The sequence below is a fragment of the Schistocerca gregaria genome, chromosome X, assembly GCF_023897955.1.
Source record: "Schistocerca gregaria isolate iqSchGreg1 chromosome X, iqSchGreg1.2, whole genome shotgun sequence".
Taxonomy (NCBI): Eukaryota; Metazoa; Arthropoda; class Insecta; order Orthoptera; family Acrididae; genus Schistocerca; species Schistocerca gregaria.
Window position 1 is genome coordinate 43,870,260 of NC_064931.1, and position 18,490 is coordinate 43,888,749.

Below are 18,490 nucleotides of genomic sequence, written 5' to 3' on the forward strand. Positions count from 1 at the left end.
GCCAGCTCATTGTTGAGAAATGCTATTGAATGCACCAATGCGGTGTCGCCCCGACCTTTTGAAAATTGAAGTTTTTGGCAAGTTCTCGTTAATTGTGGGAAAAGCTGGATGTCTAACATATTTGGAACGGGATTCCTGCAACAAATTTCTCCGCAAAACGGATCAGACAATAAATATTTTCTCGGAAATCATCTGAGGTCAGAAGTGGTCAAGGAAGTCTCACTCTCGTGCTCAGCTCTGTTGTATGGTTGCTGTGTTTGTTCTTAGGTTGTGCCGGTTCACTTTTTCGCTTGAATTAAGTGTAGCCTCATCGCAAGACACGAACCGTGAAAGGAAATTGGTAACTTGCATATAAACGCCCAGAATAAATTCACAAAACCCTATACATTGTTGTATATTGTCGCACAAGAAGCAGAATAGCACAGCCACCGTGGTGTAGTGGTTATGATACTAGACTTACATTGAGGGGCGTGAGTTCAAAACTCACCTGAACTGTAAAATTTTAATTTCTATAGTCAGTTCTAGCACATTCTAGAAGTATCCACAAATGTCAAGAATCATTGTACTGGAATGTTCTGTATATATATATATATATATATATATATATATATATATATATAGCGCACGTGCTCTGGCCAGAGACAGTTCGCTCTGCGCTCTTGTATGTGGAAGTGCTGAATAAACCTACGATAAGTGAAGCTAGTGTTCGTCATTCTTCTAATTACATCTTCTTCTACGTGAAATTATCCTGGTGGAGACACTGGGTATTGGAACTTGTGACAGCGCACATTATCGACGACACAGTGGCTCCCTTCAGGCCACGACAGAGCCGTTGTTTACGTGCCGATAAAGCCGAGTTCGAGCCATATTCAACAGATCGCATTCTATCGGAGACTGAAGAAGAAGAAGAAGAAGAAGAAGAAGAAGAAGGCGTTATCATGACAGCAACCGTGTGTCACCACATGAGACATCCATCTGGGTTCTCTGGTGACGATGGCCAAGATCCAACCAAGTGGCTGAAGGTATATTAGCGTATAGCCAAGTTTAACAAATGGGATGACACCGTGTGTTTGGCTAACGTATATTTCTACTTGGAGGGCACTGCTAAGCAATGGCATGAGAACAACGAGGAGAAGTTCACAAGCTGAGAAGTATTCCAGGCGGAACTGCGCAAGTATTTCCGCGTCACACAACGACAGAAGTGCATGGCTGAAGGTAAATTAAAGTGCAGGGCACAGCGTCCAGGAGAAACTACAGCATCCTATATTCAAGACGTCTTGGAACTGAGTAAAATAGTGGATCCTAGAACGACGGAGGAAGATAAGGTTTGCACGTCTCATGAAGGGTGTTGCTGAGGACTTGTATCAATCTCTACTCCTGAAGGTTTCGACAGCAAACGACTTCATAAGATGGTGCCAGTATATCGAGACAATGCATCAAAAAAAGAATTGCACGCAAGAAGTTTGAACGGCTTCTGAACGTCGTATCGATGTGTGTGATGGAGGAAGAAACTGATTTCACAAGTGTTCGTCAGATAGTGAGAGAGGAAGTTGAGAAGCACTTGGATTGCACGGCGAGCAAAAACCCGAGACGCTTCAAGAGGTCATAAGGAAGGAAGAGGAACAGACAAGGAACCCAATCTCTCGTCCTTCATTTCCTTTAAAACGGTGAAGAAGTCGAGACCCAGGCAAAGTTACATTCCTACAATGCCTCATGAGGAACCTGTTTGGGCACCAAGGAAGACTGACGTCTGGAGGACCCAGGATAACTAACCTGTATGTTTCCACTGCGGACGCCTGGGACATGTGCGGTATTGCTGAGAAAGGCGGTGGATATTTGATGACACCCGCGCCAGAAGACAGCAGACCGATATTAGCCGACGCAAACTCCGGGACGACGCTCGGCAGTTTGCTCGACTCCGCACGCTGCAGGCTCAAGGAAACGATCGTCGAAGGTGTGACGCGAGCCACCGCCCTGTTGTCTACCAGCCTGGTGACCTCGTCTGGATCTTCACTCCTGTTCGGAAGGTTGGTTATTTTAGAAGCTCCTAAGGCGCTACTTTGGACCTTACAAGGTTGTAAAACAGTTGTCTGATGTTACTTATGAAGTTGAAGATTTCGACCCCGACACAAGACGATCAAAGATACGGTCCACGTCCTCCGAATGAAACCCTATAAGGATCCTGCAACGCAGGATAAATTGGAAGCTCCAACGACAGGCAACAAGCGGAAAGGTGACGAAGATCGTAGCGGCATAGGGAAGTTCTAAGAAGATCACCGCCGGGGCGAACATCAGTCATCGGAGTACGCAGAACCGATGACTCGTTCCCGGACTAGGAGGATATAATACCGAGACACTGTTCTCTTAAAGAGGGAGCAATGTCGCAGAAGAAGCTGAGTAGCACAGTCACCGTTCTGTAATGGTTATTTGTAGACTGTTGCACGGAGGGTCATGAGTTCAAAACTCACCTAAACTGTAAAATTTTAATTTCTATATTCGGTTCGAGTACATTTTAGGAGTATCCACAAATGTGAAGAATCATTGTACTGGAATGTTCTGTAACTGTATATATACCGTATGTGTTCTGGTCGGAGGCAGATCGCTCCGCGCTCTTGTATGTGGAAGTGCTGAATAAACCTTCGAAAGTGAAGTTAGTGTTCGTCATTCATCTAATTACACCTTCTACGTGCCATTGTTAACATTATGATGTGCTTGTAACAACTATGGTTTGAAGCACAAGTGTCGCTGCGCAGACGCTAGATATCACACATGAGTAGTGGCTACGTTTTAGTTTATGTTTGTTGTGGTTATCATCTGCTTTTCTACATTGGTGTTTTTCCACAACAGAGGAGCATGCAGGTGAGGATAGATAGTCCAGAAATAACCATAAGTGATCGCGAAATATTTTCGCGCAACAAAATGAGATTTTGAAGTGGAGTAATTTGTTAACTTATCAACCAGAGTCACAGTAATGTCATGTAGTGGCAGATGACAAGGTACTGGGATACAGTAATGTAAAGAGAGTGGTGCAAAACCCAGCGATATAGAAATAAGGTGAGAATAATTAATGCTTAAAACGAGTTATATTTTACAGGACTGAATAAAAATATCCATAGAGTCGTTCTGATAATCTTTGGGCTATGAACCACAGTTTTGGTTCCTAGAACTTCCGTGTTTTGTGTCTGACGATAGCGAATGTTGAAATGACATCGTTGTGGTGGAAGCCAAACCGGCGGGAATTACGTCATGCTGACAACCCTTCTTGCCAGTGCGCCCGCGGCATAAGCGTGTAATAATCCTTCGGGCTTCTTCAGGGACTAAACAGTGTATACAAGCCGCGACGTCCCGTAGTGTACTCAACTCAGAAAACACATTACACTGGTGGCTGCACCTAGCATATCCTGCTGTCAGACGATTGTTGAAAAAGGGTTTCCGATCGTAAAAAACACGAAGTATGCGATTCGTGAGTGTGGTGCAAAACCGTTTTTAGTAGTTTGACGTGGTCTAGAAATGCATTGCCTAACAAAAGAAGTGAAGCACCCAGAAAGTTAGAATGAAACAAAAAGGAGCTTCACGGTTGAGAGATGTTGTTGCAGTGTTTACAAAATCGAGTCAAAAGACGATCTCGGCCGTATGGGTCCACTGATCATTACGACGTTGCACCGTGCACCCGCTCTTTGCTTCTATTTGGAAGGATTTCATATTGCCGTTGTCTCCTCTTCTGAGACAAGCTGTTGTGAACGGTCCACGTTATCCTAGATACTGGTACTGGGACGAAGTTGACACGCGAGCTGGTCCCACACATTTTCTAGGACAGGTCTGGGACCTCGCCGGCCACAGGAGTAACTCAGCATCACGCAGACGGTTCATAGACTACGTGCCGTGTGTGAACGAGCATTATTCTGTTCAAAAATGGCACCACCATATTGTCGCAAATGAGGACGCACGTTGTCCATTACCTACCGATGTGTCGTCATAGTTCACTCAATCACTACGAGCCTTCACCTGAAGCCATACGTTATGCATTCCCTCGTCTCGATGCGAGAAGTAACACCGCGCTGCCTTTCCAAAACACTGTCAGGATGGGCCGTACCGCAGGTCGTCGCCGTACTCGCCGACGATTGTCATCTAGAATAGTGCAGAACCGCTGAACGCATGCGACGTCATTCATCAGTAGGCCACGCTTTTCGACCACTCCATACGAATCGTTTGCGTTGCGGTGCTAACGTAATTCCCTAATCTGACTTGCGCTAGTCTCCGACTAATGGTATGAGATGACACAGAATTCTGCAGGGAGCCCATACTTGCTTTCGGATATCAGGCAGATGCGAAGGGGTTTGTGGTCGGTTCACAATACGAAGATGCTCCCTTTTGGGGGTTAGGGGACGATTGGAACCTTACGAAAAATTCGCCTGCCCTCGCGTCTTTATTCAGTTCAACATGAGGTCACTGACACTTCAGAATGCCCCAAAAGTCTACATATTGCACTATTCGATCAGCCGGCTAAATGGAGACCCAAATTGATATCCCTTTTAAACACTCTCCGCACGAGCACGCGGCTTTCGCGTGTCGTTCAGTGATCACTCAACGTCTGCCTCTGTTCACGCTCTTTATATACCCTACCAGACTTGCTAACAGTAAGGCACTCTGGTTGCCTTTCTAGCTGTCACAGAGAATTGCAACTCTTCTCATTTAAATACCCGCGGATTTTGTGTACGAAGTTACATTGAGATCCAAACGTGTCTTGTGGCTGCTTAACTTTTTTTGTCAGGCATCGTTTTTTCTCCTATAAATCGTGGGCTGTCTGGAAAGTAGAGATCAACAGGTGGACGGAACTCGTGCAATAAAGTGATACGCAACAGCTCGAGGCAGTGAGGCTGGCAGCCGTCCGCGGTGCCAAAAATCCCCGAAATAAACATGCGCGCATCGGCTTCGCGGGCCGTGGCCAGTCGGCAGTCCGGCACCGACTGCCACCTTGCGCTGCCGCAGACGTCCGGTCGTCACTCCGACCGAACGTTTCCAGTTCTGTGCCCGCGATTTGTTTGCTCGCTCTCTGCAAACACCTCTTCCACAATTGCACTGGCGTGACCCTCTCGCAGTAGCCGCCGTGGGTGGTCTCAGTGCCGGTGGCTAAACGTGGGTGTGTCGTAGTTCGGCGTTGCAAAAGATAGTACTGCTGGGTACGCTGAGAGATGCCGCAGTACGACGAAAGTTTCCTCCTCGTGTCTGAGCGGCCGTCGGGCACCAGGAGCTACCGCGTCTGCCGGAAACACGAACCCACAGGTACAGGTGGCGCTTGCCTGGAAACTGTTTCCTTTTTGCCTTTATTATTGCTTGCATTCGTATCTGCGGAGATTTGCGTCGAGCCAAAATCGTCTGTGGAAAAATTAACACTGCCTTAGCTGAAGTGCCTCATTTAGCCTTTGGTCCGAAGGCGCAAGAAAAATAGAGATAGCTCTGCATACTACTGCTGTGTTTGAAAAGTGTTGAAGCCTTTCTTTGATCAGGAGACTTGGCTTTTATGTTACTTTGGACACTCATCGTCGTGATTGATAAATATGACTCAGCACATCTCGAAACACTACATCGTTACTAGGGGACTGATTCTGTTTGATTGGATGCGCCTTATTACCTGTACGTTTACGTACGCTGTCAGTATTTTATCCTTTAAGGGTGAACGAGGTAAATGAGTAACGTGTTCATGCCAAAACGTCAGACACTGGCTTCCATTCTGTGCGCGAAGAATGTGTCAGCAGTAAGTTGGTTAAACCGGCGTTCCACGTGTTGCCGGAAGCAATGTTAAAGACGTTTCGTAATATCGTATTACTTTTGACATGCGTGTGCTTCCCGCCGAGGTAGGTTACCAGTGGTAAAAAATTGGACGCGAATTCGGTAGGACGACGGTTCAAATTCTCGTCCGCCCATCGATCTTTAGGTTTTCCGTGGTTTCCGTAAATTTCATAAAATGTGTGGCTCCTTCGAAAAGTATACGGCCGTTTTCCTTCCCCATCCTTTTCTAACCCGTGACTGTGCTGTGTATGAAATGAGCACGTAACACAACGTAAAAAATCACTATATAAATGCGTCGCCCATTCAGTAGTCAAAATTCAAAGTCAATTCCATAATTAGTTCCGAGCCTCAGCTTAAAGCTTGCTGGGGAATGCCCGTTTCGATACGGTGTACTTGCGTATTTCTTAAGTATTGCGTGTATATCTATTTCGTGATGGTGGCTGTGACGAATTTTTCGTACATTTCACTGTTGGTGTTACTGTGGATAAGTATGGAATGAAAGGAAGCGGTAGTGTGAAACCCCCTGTTGGCGCCAAATGATACAGGAACCATCGCTATAACAGTAGCTGTGTGGGGAAAGTACCAGAGCTCCAAGCGCTGATAGCAAGTACTGATGCTGAAATCGTTATATACACTGAAAGGAGGCTAAAGCCAGAGATAAGTTCAGCCGACATTTTTGCGAAAGGACAGACTAAACACATTTGGCGGTGCGTGTTTATTGCAGTTAGAAGTAGTTTATCTTCTCGCGAAATTGAAGTAGATAGTTCATGTGGGTTGGTATGGGCAGAGGTCATTCATGGCAACCGGAATAAAATAATAATGGGATCCTCTCACCGACCTCCTAATTCAGATGATACAAGTGTTCAAAAGGTTCAAAGAAAACTTGAGTTTAATTTCAAACATGTACCCTACTCATACAATGATAGTTGGTGGTGACTTTAATTTACCCCCGATATGTTGGAGAAAATATATCTTTAATTCCGGAGGTACGCATAAAACACCATCCCAAATTGTGCTAAACGCGTACTCTGAAAATTGTTTCGAGCAGTTAGTCCATGAACCCGCACGAATAGTAAACGGTTGTGAAAACAGACTTGACCTCTTAGCAACAAGTAATCCTGAGCTAATAACGAGCATCAAAACGGATACAGGGATTAGTGAACACAGTAGTGCCTTAGCGAGACTGAATATTGTAACCCCCAAATCCTCCAAAAATAAACGAAAAATATACCTGTTCATAAGAGAGAAAAATTCGCTTGACGCATTCCTGAGAGGCAATCTTCACTCCTTCCAAATTAACAATGTAAGTGTAGACCAGATGTGGCTTGAACTCAAAGAAATAGTATCGACAGCAGTTTAGAGATTTATACCAAATAAATTAACAGGCGACAGAGCTGATCCCCCTTGGTACACACTGTTGCAGAAATTTAAACGAACGCAAAAATCCCAAAGATTGGCGATCTTTTATAGAAGCTTTAAATTTAGTCCGGACATCAATGCGAGATGCTTATAATAGTTTCCGCAACGAAACCTGGCAGAAAATCCAGAGAGATTCTTGTCGAATGTAAAGTATGCTACCGGCAAGAGACAGTTAATGACTTCTTTGCGCGATAGCAATGAAAGTACTATCATTGCCAGTGCTCCGAAAGCAGAGTTACTAAACACAGCCTTTCGAAATTCCTTCACCAAAGACCACGAAGTAATTATTACAGAATTCGAATCCATAACAGCTACCAACATGAGTAACTTAGAAGCAGATATCTTCGGAGTAGTGAAGCATCTTAAATCACTTTATAAAAACAAGTCTTCTGGTCCAGACTATACCAGTAGGTTCCTTTGAGTATGCTAATGCAATAGCTCCATACTTAACAATCATATACAATCGCTCGCTCGAGAAAAGATCAATACCCAAGGACTGGAAAGTTACACAGATCACACCCGTATTTAAGAAAGTAGTAATCCATTACATTACAGGCCCATATCAGTAACGTCGACATGCAACGCGATTTTGGAACATATATTGTGTTTGAACATTATGAATTACCTCGGCGAGAACCGTCTATTGACACAGTCAACACCGATTTAGAAAATATTCTTGGGAAACACAACTAGGTCTTTATACACACGAAATCTTGAGTGCTGTTGAAAAGGGGTGTCAAATTGATTCTGTATTTCTAGATTTCCAAAAGGCTTTTGACACTGTGCCACACAAGCGGCTTGTAGTGAAAATGTGTGCTTATGAAATGTCGTCTCAGTTATGTAACTGGATTCGTGAATTCCTGTCAGAGAGGTAACAGTTTGTAGAAATTGACGGAGAGTCATCAAGTAAAACAGAAGTGATTTCCGGCGTTCCCAAAGATAGTGTTATAGGCCCTCTGCTGTTCCTTATCTATATAAACGAATTAGTAGACAATCTGAGCAGCCATCTTATGTTGTTTTCAGATGATGCTGTCGTTTATCGCCTAGTAAAGTCATCAGAAGATCAAAACAAATTGCAAAACAATTTAGAAAAGATATCTCGAAAATTGGCAATTGATCCTAAATAATGGAAAGTGTGAGGTCATCCTCATGAGTGCTAAAAGGAATCCGTTAAACTTCAGTTACGCAATAAGTCAGTCCAATCTGAAGGCCGTAAATCTAAATACCTAGAAATTACAATTACGAACATTTTAAATTGGAAAGAACGCATGGAAAATGTTGTGGCAAACCAAAGACTGCGTTTTATGGGCAGAATACTTAATAGATGTAACAGATCTACTAAAGAGACTGCATGCAGCCGGCCGCGGTGGCCGTGCGGTTCTAGACGCTTCAGTCCGGAACCGCGAGACTGCTACGTCGCAGGTTCGAATCCTGCCTCGGGCATGGATGTGTGTGATGTCCTTAGGTTAGTTAGGTTTAAGTTGTTCTAAGTTCTAGGGGACTGGTGACCTTAGATGTTATGTCCCATAGTGCTCAGAGCCATTTGAACCATTTGATTGGGTGCACTGCGCTTGTCCGTCCTCTTTTGGTGTACTGCTGCGCGGTGTGGGGTCCTTACCAGATAGGATTAACGGAGTACTTCGAGATAGTTCAAGGAAGAGCAGCACGTTTTATATTGTCGCGAAATAGGTGAGAGAGTGTCACGGACGTGATACAGGATTGGGATGGACACCGTTAAAACATAGGCGTTTTTCGTTGCGGCGGAACCTTCTCACGAAATTTGTCACGAACTTTCTCCTCATGCGAAAATATTTTGTTGACGCCGACCTACGTAGGGAGGAACGGTCATCGTAATAAAATAAATCAGAGCTCACACGAATGATATATACGTGCTCGTTTTCTCCGCGCGCTGTTCGAGAGTAGAATAATAGCGAATTATTATGAAGGTACTTTGATAAATCCTCTGCCAGGCACTTAAGTGTGATTTGCAGAGTATCCGTGTAGATGTAGATGAATCTATTGATCTCGAATAACAACAGGAGGACTGTCAGGCTTTAACGACAGAGAGACCACCCAACAGTGTCACATGCCTACACCCTGCGAGAATGTGGACAGGTTTAAGAGTTAACAATGAACCCTTGTCAACGTTAGGTGATCAACAAATTCTTTACTTCTCAAAGGCCAAATACTGTTGCCGTACATTTCTTCCAGGATACGAATCGGATGTCTGCAGGTATATCACCAAGGTGCTAGAGAACTCTTTTAGAGTGGCCTTCTTATAATAGTTCTGTATATGTAAAGCCCTTTTCTTCCAAGAATGTTGGTGCTTTCCTAGTGCTCCCTCCCTCCCTCCCTCCCTCCCTCCCTCCCTCCCTCCCTCCCTCCCTCCCTCCCTCCCTCTCAACGTAACTTAATTGATGCTAAAAACTGAGACAGTGGTTGTGAAGTAGTTTTTTGTAGGCAAAATTCGATTTTTAGTGTCATCTTTTCAGAAGCTTTACTGATGAAAATATTCACGACAGTCATTTGTAAGTTTATCATTGCTTTCGTAGTGGCGATGACAATAGGCCAAATATGAGTTAGCTGTCCGAAAGTGCGACGTGATGGCAGTGCTCTCGACCTTACAAGCGAAATATTTACATCTCTACTGTTCGTGTGAACAGTGTGGTTGAGAGAGATTAAAGGGAAAAGTCAGTTTATATGCTGTCAAGGCGGAATTCCCGATTTGCAGATTACAGAGATATTAACTGTGGTCATGTAAACCTGTTTGTTTTCTGAGACGCCAGCAAGTCACTCTATATCAAGAGATGTGGCTTGACATCAAAGAGAGTACTCCTTGACTCAAGATTTTTCATTGAGAGGCGAAGACGTTTACCACACAGTTTGATTTCATTATGTGAATAGCTCAGTCATGCTTTACATATGAGGGATGGGGAGATTGTATGTAAGACATATTACTTGGCCGTGTCGTACTTGGAAGTAGTAAAGATCGTAAAGATTGACACAACAAATCAAGTAGAAATTCCTAACTGAAACGTTTTAGATGTTACTGACTGTGATGTGGAAAAGGGCGACACCGGAGTGTGACTGTGGTGCTCAAAACATTATCGCCTGAGTACACGACATTTGGTCTTATAACTTCGCGACTGCAGAATAACATTAAGGAATTATTAACTTTTCAGAAGCGGAGTATAACTACTGAAACTAAATACTCTTTCAGAAATAACGTCTACAGAGTTTCGGATAACTTCGACAGATGACGACAGTGTAGTGTTACTGAATCTTGTTTGGGCAAACCTTGTGCGAATAGAAACTTTCGTTTGTTGAGTTAAAATTCCATTCGCGCAAATCCACTGACCGAAAAACAAAATCACAACATCAAGGAGGAGTTGTGCGACATAAATGAAAGTTTGTTGGCGTGTTTCTATATCCGAAAGATTATGTCTACTAAACTTTCGCGCCAGTCGCATAAGAGTGGCGGTAGTAGCGCCACTATGAGGATGCAAATCAGGCTTGATTTTAATACAATCTGTAACGGTAGTGAGCGTTAGTTAACTTTGTGACTTGACGTGATGAGTTGATGTTAGTCATGCCTTTAAGGCGACAAAGACGCCATATCAACATCTCACTGAGTTTGAACGGGGTCGTGTAACAGGGCTACGAGAAGTTGGATGTTCCATGTGCGATACTACCTAAAAACTTGGCAGGAATGTAACTACTGTACATAATTGCTGGCAGCGGTGGTCACGAGACTGTACAGTAGCAAGAAGGCCAGCCTGCGTACGGCCGAGTGGCACTACCTTGAGGGAAGAGCATCGTGTTCGGCGTATGGCTCTGGCGGACCGCACTGGCAATTTGAGCAGCAGATGGCACAACGAACTGTTACACATCAGTTTATTTAAGGACAGCTCTGAGCCAGAAGACTTGTAACGTGCATTCTACTGTCCCCAAATCACCGCCGTTTGCGACTTCAGTGGTTTCAAGTGAAATCTCATTGGAGTGCAGAGTGGAGGTATGTTGTGTTTCCTGAGTCGGTTTTGCCTCTGTGACAGTGATGGCCATGTGTTGGTTAGGAGGAGGCTAGTTGAGAGCGTTATACCAACCTGTGTGCGTGCTACACGCACTGGATCTACACCTGGAGTATAGTCTGAGGTTGCGATTTCGTATGACAGCAGGAGCACTCTCTTAGTTATCCCTCGCACCTGTGCCCGCATCTCGTGGTCGTGCGGTAGCGTTCTCGCTTCCCACGCCCGGGTTCCCGGGTTCGATTCCCGGCGGGGTCAGGGATTTTCTCTGCCTCGTGATGGCTGGGTGTTGTGTGATGTCCTTAGGTTAGTTAGGTTTAAGTAGCTCTAAGTTCTAGGGGACTGATGACCATCGATGTTAAGTCCCATAGTGCTCAGAGCCATTTGAACCCTCGCACCTGCCTGCAAATTTTGTACAAAAATCTGGTGATTCGACCTGTTGTGCTGCCATTCATGAACAGCATTCCGAGTGGTAGTTTTCAACGGGATAACGCTTGCCCAACTTGTTGTGCAGAGTGTCTACATGTTTCGTTTGCCTGCTCGATCACCAGATCTGTCTCCAATTGAGCACAGCGGACGACAACATCCTGGTCATCCACAAACTGCATTAACTTTCCCTTAACTGACCGATCAATTGCAACATATATGGAACCCCATCCCACAAATTGACATCCGGCATCTGTAGAACACAATACATGCTCGACTGCATGCTTGCATTCAACATTCTGGCGGTTACACCGGTTATTAATGTACAAGCATTTGATATTTGCAATGGTTTATCTCGCGCCTACATTAACCAGTGATCTTGCAATATTAATCACTTAAATGTGTTACTTAGACAGATGTATCCCCAAAATGTCACTACTCTACATTAATCATTTTTTTGTGTTGTAATTTTTTTCCGTCGGTGTATATGACCGGTCCTTGAGGCGTGCTGTCGGGGCTCACTAGGAGGGGAGTCGAAGGGAAGCCAGCCGTGATTACACCACCAGTTGGCGATTTGGGTTGCGGGGGTTACTTACCTATACTCACAATGGAAGCTCCTCATCGCATCCCCCTCAGATTTAGTTATAAGTTGGCAGAGTGGATACGCCTTGAAAAACTGAACACAGATCGATTGAGAAGAAAGGAAGAAGTTGTGTGGAACTATGAAAAAATTAAGCAAAATATACAAACTGAGTAGTCCATGTGCAAGGTGGGCAACATCAAGGATACTCTGAGCTCATGAGCGCCGTGGTCCCGTGGTTAGCGTGAGCAGCTGGCGAACTAGAGGTCTTCCCTCCAGTGAAAAGTTTATTTTTTTTTTTATTTTCAGACGATTATTATCTGTCCGTCCGTCCTCCCAATGCGAGGTAACTGCGCCGTAGTATGGGGACGCTACACCTAAACAAACATCGAAACACACGACGTCAGTCGACTACAGCGCACGGAAGAGATAGTATTCCTGCTGACGAGACTCCCTGGCTGGCAGTTGACTGTTTGCTATTTTTTTGGGAGTGGTTATCACATCCACAAGAAAACTTAAATCGGGCAAGGTAGAAGAATCTTTTTACCCATTCGCCAAGTATAAAAGTTAGGTGGGTCGACAACATATTCCTGTCATGTGACGCACATGCCGTCACCAGTGCCGTATAGAATATATCAGACGTGTTGACCTATGACCTTGCGATCAAATGTTTTCGGTTCCCATTGGAGAGGCACGTCCTTTCGTCTACTAGTCGCACGGTTTTGTGGTGCGGCCGCAAAACACAGACATTAAACTTATTACAGTGAACAGAGACGTCAATGAACGGACAGATCCTAACTTTGCGAAAATAAAGAAAGTAAACTTTTCACTGGAGGGAAGACTTGAACCAAGAACCTCTCGCTCCGCAGCTGCTCACGCTAACCACGGGACGACGGCTCTCCTGAGCTTACATTGTCCTTGATGTTGCCTATCTTGCGCATGGACTACTCAGTTTGTATATTTTGCTTATTTTTTTCATAGTTCCACACAACTTCTTCCGGTTTTCTCGATTGATCTGTGTTCAGTTTTTCAAGACCTTTCCACTGTGCCAACTTATAACTAAATCTGAGGGGGGTGCGATGGGGAGGTTTCCTTGTCAGTGACAAGGGAAAAGAAGGGACGTGCGAATAGGCCTGAATTTAGAAATACAAACTGGAAATTATAGAAAAGTGAAATCTATTTGCCATTCAAATTTGTATTATAAATATTCTCCATTTTCTTTGTAAGTAACGGTCACAACATTGTGTTCCAAAATGTAAATTAAGTGCTGTATGTTATTGTGGTCCGTGTGGGGTGTGTAGACTGTAGATGTGTACGGACTAAAATCAGTGGTTGCAGAGCATGGTGACTTCCCCAGTTCCTTGTTCTTAGAGCGATAACCCGTAGTGAAGGACCCTAAGTAAACACAGTAAGGAATTCTGAGAGCACTACATCTCATTCTTGGGATTGTACACCTCTCTCTTCCATGTGTGGACTACCCTTCATAGTCTGCTAGGCCACCAATGATCCTTCGTGATGTTACACCTGCTGATGCATCGATCTTACCAAACACTTTACGACCCTCTCTGCGACTGCATAGTCGTTCTCACCTTACCCAGCTACCTTTCGAAGAAAGACAAGTTTATGACATTGCCTATCCTTTCCCACCTGTCACGCTGAATCATATAATGAACTTTTCACTGACTGGGAACTATTAAAGATCGTAACTATTCACACGATATGGTCCCAGGCCCTGATCTGATACATAATTAGATGATCCAACAAAAGAATGTTACTCGGAGACTCATCTACTAAGGGTTTTCGACCGCTTTTGGGTAGGGGTTTTCCTTTGCAGTGGTGTGAAGATACCCGGTGCGAGGGATAACTACGAGAGTGCTCCTGCTGTCATACGAAATCGCACTCGCTGACCATACTCCAGGTGTAGATCCAGTGTGTCTAGCACGCAGACAGGTTGGTTGCAGGCTGTCAACTGGCCTCCTCCTAACCAACACAGGGCCAATTTGAAAACCCAACGTCCATTGACAGCTACGACAGATAAGCCTCACGAAAGTGCTCATAAAACTAGTGGAAAGGATGGTAGGCTGATAGTTATGTTGGCTTCTCGAATTACGGGCCCTTTCGTCCCCCAGTCAGTGTGGTTTCCAGGAGGAATGATCGACAACCAAGCATCTGGTAAGGTTGGGAACAGCAATCCGGTAGGCTTCTCCTATATGGAAACACCTCTTAGCAATCTTTTTTTACCGATGTTAGGCATATGACACTGCTTGACGCCACCAGATCTTATTTACCCTCCATGACGTTGGCTTTCAGGGCCCCCTTCCAATTTTTATTCGTTATTTTTTATCCCACTAGTTGCTTTGGGTTAGAGTTGGCACATCACTCAGCCCAGCACAGGTCCAAGATAGTGGTGTCCTGCATGGCGCTATACTGAGTGTCACACTCTTCCTTATCACCATCAATGAGCTTCTCTGGTCTACCCTGCGCTGTTCCAAGGCGCCATCTGAAGGGCGTCCGCTTGGACGCTTTCCCGTGGCTTCCAATTTTCTCCCTCGAAAACGCGATTAATACATTTCTGTCGCCGTACCGCGGCCCTTGCTGCCCCAGACTCTACTTAGGTACCCAGCACTTGGGCGTTGTTGCACAATCTCGATTTTTTGGACTTCTTTGCTAAAAAGCTGACATGGCTGCTCCCATATTCGTCAGCTAAAGATTAGCTGCATGTATAAGCTTAACGTCAACTCTCTGTCTCCTTGCCACACCTCTTGGGCTGCAGATCGCGCCACTCTCCATATTTACGAGACCCTGGTCTTGTCTGATTGGACTATGGTTGCCAGGTTTGTGGCTCAGCGGCACTTTCAGGTTTGAAATTGTTGGTCCATCATTGTGGAGTAAGACTGGCTACTGGTACCTACCGGATTAGTTACGCGGACAGTCTCCGTACCGCAGGGGTGACCTTCCCTCGGCAGTCCTGACGGTACCTACTCTTGCTCACTGATGCGTTACCCACTGCTTGCTCTACATTACCTCCTTTGCCAGCTGCCTTATTAGTCCCGCTTTTACCCAGTTGTAATTGCTTTTAGATGCGATTAATGCCTTTTTCCGCCACATTTTCCGATGAATAGTAGGTGCTGTTCTCCTGTTTCACTTTTTGACTATCACGGATAGCTGATGGGGCGATCGTCGAAGGAACGGAACCCGTTGCATGAAGAGCCCTAAGGGACATTCGCTTGTCTCTACTCACCAAAGCACCCACCGTCCCACCCACCTACGACCTGATTATTTCTGTCGCCCTGTATTGTCGGTCTAACTGATATCCGTTACGTTTCTAGCCTTCTCAGTTTGACTATTACGAATCTCCCGGCTAGAAGGAATTCTTTACTCTTACCCTTAATCGAATTGCCGGAGGTCACATGCATGGGGTTTGTCTCGCCCTGGGAGACCCCTCGTCTTGTATGACTTACGTACTGGCCCGATTCATATACGAGGGCATGCTGAACAGTAATGCCTCCGAATTTCTTACGCGAAAACTCTCAAAGCTTTTTAAATAAAACAAACGTTATTAACGTTCTACATCTTTATTCTTCATGTCTACGTATTTGCTACCTTCTGCCGCAAGAGGGTGCGGAATGGCGGTGTGTAACATAATTATGTCGGTGCATGAGAAACAACCGTGCTGTAATCGAGTTTCGAATTCAAAGAATTCTTCCACGCATGGAGCACCATGTCTTTGAGCATGACAATGCCAGCCCACACACGAGCGCTGCGACATCTGCAACAATCTCACTCCTCAATGAAATTCTATGTTTTTTTAAACGACCAAATTGTATAAATGAACTTTGACGTAAAGTTTGGCAGTGGGTATGTGAATTAAAAGCGAAAATGAAGTACATTAAATGACTCTGGAAACTAGTTATGTAAGTATCTCCGGCGTGAAAATTAGGACGAAGGAACATTGCCTCACAGCGCATGTGATAGTAGGGCACGCGTATCGTCGATAGATAACAGCGTAAGATTCGTTAACAACCAGCTAGATACTTTTAATGTGCTAGCTGCTGAATTGGCCGTGAGCAAAACAAAAATTTTCCGACTGTACCTAGTTTCGTAAGGTTTGATTGAATTTTTGTAGAAATATCACGTAAGAGAGATATTTTGCGTTGTTCTACTGTCGTAGCTACGTGCAGCAACGAAATCACTGATTGTAGTTGTAGCAGATGTGACATTACGTGAAAAACAGTCTGACGTGGTGGAAAGGTGCCTAGATGGAACGCCACATGATGCGTGGTTTCTTGGATTTTCCTAGTTCTCACTGTATTCATTTTCTGCTGTGTACAAATGAAACCTGTGAAGTGTGTTTACTGTATGTCGTCGAAAATTAGAAAAGCTGTTTAATCTAAGACTGGGTAGAGAAACAGAAATCTCGTACAGCAGAAAACTGTGTCGTGTAGATGTAATGATCTCGGAAAACAAAGGCTATCATATAGGAATTTTCCTGAACTAAATTGTTACTCGATATTTGGTAATATATTCTCCTCCGGTGGCGCAGCTCTTATATCTCGTACTTTCCGAGTCATTTTTATTGTACAAAACAATTAATCGAATGTATTTATTTATTTATGGAAGGAATAATTTAACAGTACTTCTTTTAATAATGGTGAATGGTTTTAATGCAAATGGTGCTAAATAGTTAACCATGTTGCAACTTTCAGAACCGAATGTGCCCTTTCCTTTTCGAGAATGGCAGCCGGGGAGCACCTCAAGCGTTCCGGTGCTGGATAATTTTGTAATGTCACTGTGTACTCACTATGCTGTTCCTTGTTTACGTTTAGCACATAGGTAGTTTGGACGCAAATTCAGTGGCGGTTCATGCGGCTGCACTAATAGGGCACTCCCTATTGTTAGCAGATTCGCTTGATGGACGACACGCTTCGCACCAAGACAAGTCTTCAAGGTCTCCTGTAACGCCGCACCTGTTCAATAATTATGCTTCAGCACGTAGCATATACTGTTCGGAGTCTAACTTGCGCACGAAATATTTTTTTTTAACGCTTACTACAGTATTTCTAAAGATTTACGTTTGAAAATTACACTGAGGTGACAAGAGTCATGGAATAGCTGTACGTACGTACACAAATGGTGGTAGTATCGCATATACAAGGCATAAAAGGGCAGTACACTGGCAGGACAGTCATTTGTACTCAGGTGAAAAGATTTCTGACGTGATTATGGACGCGTGACTTGAATTAACAGATTTTGAACGCGGAATGGCAGTTGGAGCTAGACGCATGGGACATTCCATTTCGGAAATAGGGAATTTAGTACTCAGAGATCCACAGTGCCAAGAGTGTGTAGACGGTACCAAATTTCAGGCTCACCAGGGACAACGCAGTGACCGACGGCCGTCACTTAACAAGTGAGAGCAGCGGCGTTTGCGTAGTTGCCAGCGCTAACAGACAAGGAACACTGCGTGAAATAACCGCAGAAATCAGTGTGGGACGGACGATGATGGTATTAGTTAGGAGGCCAAATGAACGTTCCGCGTGCAGCGCCTCTCCTGGGCTCGTGACCATATCGGTTGGGCCCTAGGCGACTGGAAAACCGTGGCATCAGCAGCTAAGTCTCCATTTCGGTTGGTAAGAGCTGATAGGAGGGTTCGAGTGTGGCGCAGACATGTGCCCAAGTTGTCAACAAGGCACTGTGCAAGCTGATGGTGGATTGTCTTTAAATGGAATGGCCTGGGTCCGCTGGCCCAACTCAACCGATCATTGACTGAAAATAGTTATGTTCCGCTGCTTGGACACCATTTGCAACTATTCATGGATTTCATGTTCCCATGACAATTTGCCATGTCACCAGGCCACAATCGGAGCGTGTGAACGAATAATGCTGTATGGCACTTTTCGCAGTTTTTATGAAATCGACAAAACCTGTTAATTCCAGAGAATTATTGCAAAATAATAATGTAATAACAGATATGTATTGTTTGTTCCTACAGACTGTTAAAATGCGTGGTTGTTCTTTTTAATATTGCTCTAAGCGTAGTTTTCTTGAAAATTAGTATTAAAATGGAGAAACGAGTATAACAACAGATATACGCCACTCCGTATTCTGCTGTAATGATAAGGTTGCCTAGAATCAAAAAGTTGCAATTAAGAAAATTGTAAACTGGTTATTTTGGCCTTAAAAAGGTAATAGAACATTAGTTTACTATTAGCTGAGAGACAAATCTGGTACATTAAACTCAGTTGTAACA

At 44.4% G+C, this 18,490-nt stretch overlaps 1 protein-coding gene across 8 annotated transcripts in view; it reads left to right on the forward strand.

Annotated features, from left to right (window-relative positions):
• LOC126299504 (guanine nucleotide-releasing factor 2) overlaps positions 1–18,490 on the forward strand; it is a 361,975-nt gene that overhangs the window by 49,266 nt on the left and 294,219 nt on the right. For 2 of the 8 annotated variants that reach the window (XM_049991451.1, XM_049991457.1), the window contains exon 1: positions 4,977–5,283. The exons of 5 other annotated variants lie outside the window; for them this stretch is intronic. In XM_049991451.1, coding sequence (XP_049847408.1) covers positions 5,193–5,283 — 91 coding nt within the window. In that variant the 5' untranslated portion in view covers positions 4,977–5,192. Of the gene's footprint in view, positions 1–4,959; positions 5,284–18,490 lie in introns of those variants that run through there. One more of the 8 variants, XM_049991452.1, reaches the window with a different exon arrangement.